The sequence below is a fragment of the Fulmarus glacialis genome, unplaced genomic scaffold (genome assembly GCF_000690835.1).
Source record: "Fulmarus glacialis isolate BGI_N327 unplaced genomic scaffold, ASM69083v1 scaffold26056, whole genome shotgun sequence".
Classification (NCBI taxonomy): domain Eukaryota; kingdom Metazoa; phylum Chordata; class Aves; order Procellariiformes; family Procellariidae; genus Fulmarus; species Fulmarus glacialis.
The window spans coordinates 52,795-61,636 of record NW_009216608.1 but is presented as its reverse complement, the minus strand read 5'-3'; the positions used below and the strand labels follow the sequence as shown (position 1 = coordinate 61,636).

Genomic DNA, 8,842 nt, shown 5'->3' with positions numbered 1-8,842 from the left:
TGGTAACAAAAGGAGTTTCTGTGTCTTCCTCTCCTCTCCTAGGGATGCTGCCCCAGTTGCTCAGTCCTCTCCTTTACATAATTATTTGTTGTTAGGGGAGTGCTCCCCCAGATGCTGTACACAGATTCACTTTCTTTTCTATCCCCAAAGTGTGTAATTAATTTCCTATGCACATTTCACCGCACTGCAGTTCACTCGCATTGCGTTTGCCTAATTTGTCTAATCGCTACTTAATCGGTGGAAATTGGTAGAAATGTGTAATGTGGAGGGCTACATTGGGAAAAGCAAATATATTTATCCAGAAACTAGGTTGCTCAATGAAATGCATAACTATACATGCTGATCCACGCTTTTTTGTTTGTTTGGTTTTTTGAACACGACAATCAAGCAGTTTCTTTTTAAATACATGTAAGAGCTCAGAACTGCAGACTGTTAACACGAGCTGATTATTTTGTCTTCTCTGGATTTTTATGCCAAAGTTGTTGTTTTGTTACTAAAATTTACGTGCACATGAAGGATATTTGTCAGCCAAACTTCTTTTTAAAACCTCCTCAAAAGCCCATAAAAATTATTAAATTATCAAGTCCTCTTATGTCCACTAGTTTAGTTACTCAAGGAATAAGCGTGCACAGCAGACTTGCTTTAAATGCTACAGATTGCACTGAGACCTGCAGCGTTGTTTGACACCGCTCCTTCAGTTCGCATTCATCGGGGTAGTTCAAATTGTGGTGAGACCATAATCAGGTAAAGATAAAACTGCCTTGCAATAACAGCAGCACAAGGAGTTGAAGCTATTCTTGTTTCTGCCATACCTCTTAATTAAATTGATCCAACTGTTGACTAAAATTAAAAAGGAAAACTGTTGGAAAAAGAATCCTTTAAACACATTAGCACAGTCAGAGTACAAATTACAGTAGTTAAAAAAAAATGAAAGGTCTTGGGCATTTGTATTTTGACACACATTTAAAGTACTGACAGTATAAAAAGAACGAATTACATTTTACTCATAATTGTTTCAAATCCTTGAATCAGATTGTGGAAGGTTGTCCGTTCATCATGCTTTAATATCCAGCACTTCCTCATCAGCTGGTCCACCTAACAACAACAAAAGAGACATTTTTAAAGAATGCGTGAAACATTTAATTGGTTTTTCCAGTAAATACAATGGAGCAGATTCTCACTACTACGAAATGAAGAACACTGACAGAAACATGCTGCAGATTTTGATCAGAATTAGCAAGTATCTGTTACCAGTGGGGTTTTTTGTTTAAGTAGAGGTATATGTTTGTCTTGACAATGCAAACAGTGATGCAGCGGTAGTGCAGCTTAAAACAAGGCAACAGCTCCATCACAGTGTCAGGAGTGCGTGTTTTATCAAAATGGCTACTGTGTACCTTTCCGTAATGACTATACTGGTTTAACGGCGGGAGGTACCTGTTGGCGAGGGGCCAGCGACCCACAGCCTGCTTCACCTCTAAACGCCATGCCGGTTCAGGCTCCAGAAGCCTGCGAGAGAGCGGGACAGGCAGCTCCTCCTTAGCCCTGCTCCGACCTTCCGATGCGGAGTCGTCCAGCTCCGCAGCGCAGGGCTCGGGTCCCGCTCGTGCCGCTCCCCTCCCCGTCCTTGCGAGTCACAGCAGCAGCTGCCTGCCCTGCGCTGAGCCACGCACGCCGGCAGCCCCTCGCCTCCCCGCAGCCTTCTCTGGGCTTGCGGCTCTGGCGGAGGCTGTGGGGCTACAGCCCATCCCCAGGGCAGGGTTTGGCTGTCTCCCGGCTTCTCCAAGGGCAGGAGAAGACAGGCTGTGCGTCGGGGTCTGCTACCCGAGACCCTGCTGAGGTGCTTCCCAATCTGGGTTGCCGCGCACCCAGGAACTCTGTATTTCAAAGATCAGAAGGATTCTGAACGGATTTTATGTGGATCCAGATACTAAAGCAAAGTTCTTAACCCCTCTGAAGGGATGTCGCCAACTTGGGAATGTCAATGTCAAAAACCATTTTATAATAACGCTTAAAAAACTTGGAAATGCCTTTTTAATAGCATACCTGGAGCGTTGCCTACCCAGATTTGCAAGGCCTATTCAACCATGAATGTGTGGTGCTTTTGCTGCTAATTTAGTGTCATTATCAAAGCGTAGGTGCATCCGTTACCTCCTCTGGGCAGCTGGGTGGACGTGGCAAACGCTTCTCTTCTTGCAAGACACGCACCAGCCGTGCCACCGTCATCTGTCCCTGCGTGGGGCCGATCATTTTCAAGAACTCCTGTGAAAAGAGGAGTCGTCAGCTGCGCATCCTCTTACCCTGCACAAATCCAGGCCGTTTCAATTTGGCGTTAAGATGACATTTGAATCTCAACATGAAAACGAACAGTAAGTGCTTATCGTACAGATACCGTGCACCACATACTCACATTAGAAAACAGTAACAGTAACATTTATAAATATAATTTCCTCACCAGGACATGCAGTCACCACAACGTGTCTCTGTAGAGGGTCTTTAGTGAAAGACAACCACAAGGGTTGTTATTTCATAAAATAAATTCGTTGCACTTCTTGTTTCCAAAAAGAATAATTTTTTTTTAAGTATCTGATTTAAGCAGCTTGCGCAGCAATTTCTTTCACAACAACTTACTGCCATGGGACTGGATTCTGAATCACAGTAGGTAAGCAGTTCATACAGCGTCACCCCAAACGACCAGACATCCGAGGCGATGTAAAATTTACTCTGAAGCAAGCATTCTGGAGCATACCTGTGGGCACAACATGACAGCGTTAAACTTTATTCAGAGCTGCACAGATCTACTCGTACATGTGCAACCCATATGCATTTAAAGTAAGCGAACTAGAGGCATGTTCTGCATTTGTAGAGTCCTTGTACATAAATTAATGTGCCCATAGGGCTTGGGATGCCACAGAAGTAGTAAATAAGGTACAACGGTTACACAGCAAGTCACTGAAACTAAAGGAGACCAAAATCAAAAACAAGATCATGGGAAAATGGATCATTAAGTGCAGGAAGAAATAAAGAGCATAAGAGTAGGGTAAGTATAGTCTACCAGGTGCCTCCTCCTTGTTCTGATGTTGTATCTTTATTTAGGTCCCTTATCAAAACAGGAAAAATCTTCAGGACGCCTAAAAGCCTAAGTCTACAGGAGCAGACAAGTTATTCCGCTGCACAGTCTGGTTAAAGAAAATGAGTTACAAGTTACTACCAAAACACAGGGCTGTCGAGGTCGTCTTTGACAGTGTAGTACTCCTTATCGGTCTCGATGGCTTTGGTGAGACCGAAGTCTCCAATCTTCACTCTGTTCTCGCTTTCAACAAGGACGTTTCTTGCTGCTAAGTCACGGTGCACGTACTGACAGGAGCCCAAATAGTCCATTCCCTAAGAGAGAAGAAAGCCTTTTACACTAGTTTCTCCCATACTTGAATCACTGTTTTTCCTCCAACTTCCCCTTCAAATGCTCCCTTGCTCATGTGGCAATACTCTAGCCAGGCTTCCCGTGACAGGTTCTCCATCTGTTGGCACTTTCCAGGGTCCTTTTCTGACACACACCCCGCTTCAACTCGGCCTTTGGGTTCCTCATCTATTGCGACTGCTGTTTCTGCTTTGTCTTTTTTAATTTTCAGCTGAGCAGCCACCATCTTCAGACCCTTCTCTCCACAGCACCTGTTCTTTTGTGTGCTGCTCAAACTGATAGTCTGTCTCTGTAACTTAGCTTCTTGTAACTGCCTGGTCCACCACAATCACAAAACCACAGTCTCTTGCAGAAAGCACATTGCTTCACATGGCCTGACTGCACTCGCATCTCTTCCTCGCTTTAGACTTGCATGTTGCTCCTTCCCTGTTGCCAACACACCCTTTCTAAACGCTGTCCTCCCTCCTAATACTTCAAATTCTGCAGTAGGAAGAACTTCTCATAGTAAACTTTTATGCAAGGGAACCTGGTAATTATTCCCTTGCTGATCTTTGCGCCAGTAGCACCTGAAGGACAGGAGAGACTGCTGTAGGATCCTCGCTTTAGACTTGCATGTTGCTCCTTCCCTGTTGCCAACACACCCTTTCTAAACGCTGTCCTCCCTCCTAATACTTCAAATTCTGCAGTAGGAAGAACTTCTCATAGTAAACTTTTATGCAAGGGAACCTGGTAATTATTCCCTTGCTGATCTTTGCGCCAGTAGCACCTGAAGGACAGGAGAGACTGCTGTAGGATTCAGGTCCTGCTGATCTTTGCGCCAGTAGCACCTGAAGCACGGGAGAGACTGCTGTAGGGTTCAGGTCCCTGGGGACAAAGCAAGGAGAATGGTTTTGTTCATAAAGCAAGCCTCTCCTCCCCTCCCCGCCCCCACTCTATTAAATTAAATATTAAACTAATCAAACAGAAGAGTTGCAGGAAGGCTCTGGTGCCAGGCTCACCTTGCAGATCTGAACCGCGTATCTGAGAAGCTGTTTGAGATTGATTTTGTTCTTGTTCCGGGGGAGATATTCCTTTAGGCTCCCAGAAGGAAGAAATTCCATGATGAGTTTAATCCCACTTCCTCCTAAAAACGGAGTGTGTGTTTAATTTGCAGACATGTGACCCTTCTCATGTCATTAATACCAATAACTTCTGTACAAGCCCACAGCACTTGTAAGGATACCGCACGACCATGGCCAGACTATGGGCTAACTCCTGTTACCAGTCACTTGTACCATTCCAGAGGAGAATCTATTCCAGGCAGGACAGTTACTGAACTTAAAGTTCTTAAAGTTTTTAATATTGGCTTAAAACAATCACTACTGCAAATGCAAAAATGTAAGACAATAGAGCTCTTTTCTATTAATAATAAGTATACTTCTAATAATGACCTCTGGGTTTACAGGGTTATGACCAGGCTGCAATGGTCAGCTCGCTCCTGGAACTCACCACCAGTCTGCCCAGGTGCTCGTTTTTTTTAATGGATTTGGTGAGAACATCAACCACATTGCTCACGTCCAGGTCAGCCAAGCACAAAAATGGGCAGGAGGAGGACTTCAGAGATAAATTGCTGCTTTTTCCGTGAAGAAAGAGATCTAAACCCGTAAGATTGAACTAACGCTGTTTTGCTTTTTAAAATGCTTCATTTTTAAAGGAAAACCTTTATAGTTCTAGTGTATACTTTTAATATTCTACATGAAGATTTACCATCTTCTATGCAAATTCCCTTATATTTGACAATGTTCTCATGATACAGATTCCGCAAGATTTCTATTTCCTTCTTGAGATCAGCGATGTGATTCCCTCCACTCTCTGGCTTTAGAGATTTAACTGCCACTTGCTCCCCTGTATTGTCGCCTTCTGGGTCGTATCTGCAGAGTTCAACCTTGCCAAAGTGGCCCTAATTGTAAAAGAAAAGATAGCATTATTTAACACAACACTCACTAACCATAGTGTCACTGATGCACTACTTCAGGCATTTACGATTCGCATCTTGCTGTTGTGACACACAGGAAGCACACACAGACAGCTGTATACACACACACACTTATCTGTGTTCTGTATCTGACGTTCACTTACCTCTCCCAAATCACGGATTCTTTTCAAGAATCGTTTTTCAAAGAGCGTGGGATCGACCTCTGTAAAGGGCTTCTTCTCTGAGACAATGTCGGGATCTGGGAGTGGAAAAGAAGTCCCATGTCAGACAGATTCCCATAAGGACATCTTGATCTTGACTCTTCAAGGCATCCTTGCTCACGTCCAGTCTGCCGCTGTTAGTGCGTTTCTATCCCTACTGTCAGAACTTTTCTTATTTAAACCCTGCCTGCTTCTTGACAGGGAATTCTTCCATGTGTGTATGTATATGGTATTGTCTATCACTTGCTGATCTTCCTCACTTTGTGGGTTGCTCACTGAGTCTTCTTCCAGATTCTGATGCAGTTTTCTCTCTACATACTTCCCACCCTGTAATAGTTATTCAGCTTCTATGATTATTTATACTAGGTATGGAACATCAAGTTTTGCCCTTAATTGATCATCTGTTAGTTGTTCTGTAATAACTTCAACATAAGATGAATCAGCAACCAGAGTTATCTGAGTGTTAATGCTCTGATTCGGTCAAGAGTCTCCTATGGAAATCTCATGGAGCTCAAAGATTGTCTTGAAACTAACTTAAGCTGTTGTATAAAATACGGACTACTGAAATGGCAGTAACACCAACACAACTTAAGCCCACATTCAGTATGAACTAAACACTCGCATCCTATTTGCATTCACCTACAGAACGGGCTATTTCCATTGTTGTAGGGACGCGACACGCTCCTGCCAATACAACCGTACACATGCAAGAACGCTGCTGTAAGGTGCCCAACTTAGCCAAATAAAGTAGCCTTCCTTATCCCTCCCTCCAGCTGATAAGCAGAACCAGGCCTTACTTTGTTCCTCCAGTTTGTTGATGTCTCTCATGATTGCTCTGAAGAAGGGTCTCTGATGGGGGTCGTAGTTCATGCACTGTTTCATCAGGTCAGCTAGTTCTTTGCACGATGGTGTCGCCAACATAAAATGCCCCTCGTAGAACCTCTCCTTCTGTAAGGTGCAAATGGAAACTCCTGCATGAATTTTAGCTTTTAACTGAATAAACCCATGTTCTACATCAGAAGAGGTGACTGTTAGATCCTTAACTCGTTGTGAACTTTTACTTAACTTTACCAAAGAAATCCTCCTTTTCAGCAGTAACTGTAAACCATCTCCTACCAGTAGAGAATTATTTTTGTGCTGAATCTGGTGTAGTTTGGAGCAACCACTTAAAACACATGAAGTTTCTAAAATGTGCTGAAGATTTCACCTTTCAGAAGTTATTTTTCTGCCAGGTCTGCCATGCACCAGGACAAATGGCCGAGTGGAAATGCTTGCCAAGGAAACAACACATACCGGCTGCTCTCCACAACCCCTGAGAAGGTACCAGCTTCGGGGCAGATGGGATGAGGGTGGGCTTGTGCATTTTCTAAGCTCTGCAGAACTACCCCGGCTGTCTGCCACATGCAGGAAGCAGACTTGTAGCCAGGGCAGCAAGTTCCTTTCAGCTACCTCCTGTTAAAACAACTTGGGCAGTGACTCAAGTACTCAGTCATTTCCTTCAGATGAGCAGCAGCTGCCTTGCTCCATCGCCTTCCCAATACAGCAAAACTTCAAGAGAGAAAAAGCACATTTGGAACATATGCTAAGGAACTCCGGCAGTGATGAACAGAAACTGCCAACAGTAAGGCAGAACAAGATTTATTTAATTTTTTTTTTAGATTTCAGAGTGAACAATAATGGTGTCCCACCGGAGACTAGTTCTGAACCAATGTCCAAAAGAAACAAGCAAGAACAGAAGAACGTAGCTGCTTTTAGTTTATAACTGGACATAGGGGTTAGAAAAGAACAGGTGTGAGAGCATCAGAAGTTCTGTTTAATTGTTACTATGCCGAGTTTTGAAAATCCCCAGCAAGTTCAGGTTGAAGCAATAATTAGCAATTTTTGTAGTAAGGACAAGAATTCCCGCTGCAATCTGTGGCAATTTAGACGGATCAGCCCCTTATCATATCCAGCTGAGCTGGTTTTCATGTAAGTTGAAAGCAATTCAAATTGAATATGGAAACTGAAGTGCCAAAGAGGATGTATCTGAAATGTCAAGGTAAAGTTTATGTAACACAGTTTTACCTCTGCTAACGTCTTGTCTTTCAGTGGTATTTCTCCATTATAGCAGATTTCCCACAATGTTGTACCAAAACTCCACTTATCTGCTGCAACGCTTAAATTTTTCGAGTCTTCAACACATTCAGGTGCAATCCAGGGGATTCTCTCAACGCATTCTTAAATAAAACACAGAATCAAAGCATTCTGGAGTTAATATTGAAGGAATAAAAACCCAGCCTTCTAACTTAATTATTCTTGTCTAACAGGTGCTTAACTAAAATAAACTAAAGCTGCAGTATTTGTCCAGTTTCAGGGAAATCTTCATTCTCAAATCCCTATTCTCAGAAGGATGTTTCTGTGGCTTTTACAAGCTCATGCCTTGAGCCATCCAGAAATGGAGATTCCTTCTATACTATCTCACTAGACCTAACACGACTTTTTAAGGGAAATGAATACAACAAGCACCCACCGTCAGCACCGCTCCTTCACTTCCATGTATTTTTCAGATTCATGGAAGCTGATTACTTCTATTCTAGAGCCAGTTCTAGCTGGTATAAATGATATTTTTTCCTTTCCCCTTCCTCACCACACTGAAGAGAGAAATCTGATTCCTGTACCATACCTTGTCTGGACAGCACAGTTACTGGTATTCCTGGGTCGCTCAGCTTTATGAAAGGACCATATTCAGTGTCAATTCCCTCTCTTGCCAGTAGGATGTTTTTAGTACACACATTTCCATGTACCAAATCCTTATCCTCCTACAGTAAGGGAGGAAAAGAATATAGTGAGTCCAGTGAGCTAGCAATGCTCTGCAAGTGCTCTAACATACCTGTAGCATAGGGGATCACTGTAAAACACTCCAAGCTGAAATCCAAAAATACAGCTTGGAAGAAATTATCCTAGAGAAAAACAGGGAAAGTAGGAGCTTTCCCAGAGCAGGGAAACACACTGTTCACACTTAAGCATTTGTATTGGTAGAGTTGATGCATTTTGGAAAAAAGACCAACATTATATTCCTTTTTCACAAAGAGCGTAATTGCTCATTGCACAGTCCCACTACCTGAGAAAGGAAATTCATTAGTTACTAATGCACATGAAACCTCTGCAGCATTAGACTGCAGCAGCTATAGGCAATGCTTTTGTCAAGACGCCTTCTTACCAAGTAGCTTAGTGCACTTGCAAGTTGCTTGGCAACTTTGAACTTCCATGGAG

The 8,842-nt window shown here is 43.1% G+C and overlaps 1 protein-coding gene across 1 annotated transcript in view; it reads right to left on the bottom strand.

The window, feature by feature from the left end:
- Positions 1 to 860: 860 nt before the first annotated feature.
- LOC104077951 (tyrosine-protein kinase JAK1-like) overlaps positions 861 to 8,842 on the bottom strand; it is a 29,747-nt gene continuing 21,765 nt past the window's right edge. The window contains 11 exon segments of the mRNA XM_009579376.1: positions 861 to 1,095; positions 2,149 to 2,259; positions 2,629 to 2,746; positions 3,209 to 3,381; positions 4,414 to 4,538; positions 5,162 to 5,354; positions 5,534 to 5,628; positions 6,388 to 6,538; positions 7,655 to 7,806; positions 8,253 to 8,388; positions 8,790 to 8,842. The exon segment at positions 8,790 to 8,842 is cut by the window's right edge and continues 90 nt beyond it. Coding sequence (XP_009577671.1) covers positions 994 to 1,095; positions 2,149 to 2,259; positions 2,629 to 2,746; positions 3,209 to 3,381; positions 4,414 to 4,538; positions 5,162 to 5,354; positions 5,534 to 5,628; positions 6,388 to 6,538; positions 7,655 to 7,806; positions 8,253 to 8,388; positions 8,790 to 8,842 — 1,409 coding nt within the window. The 3' untranslated portion in view covers positions 861 to 993.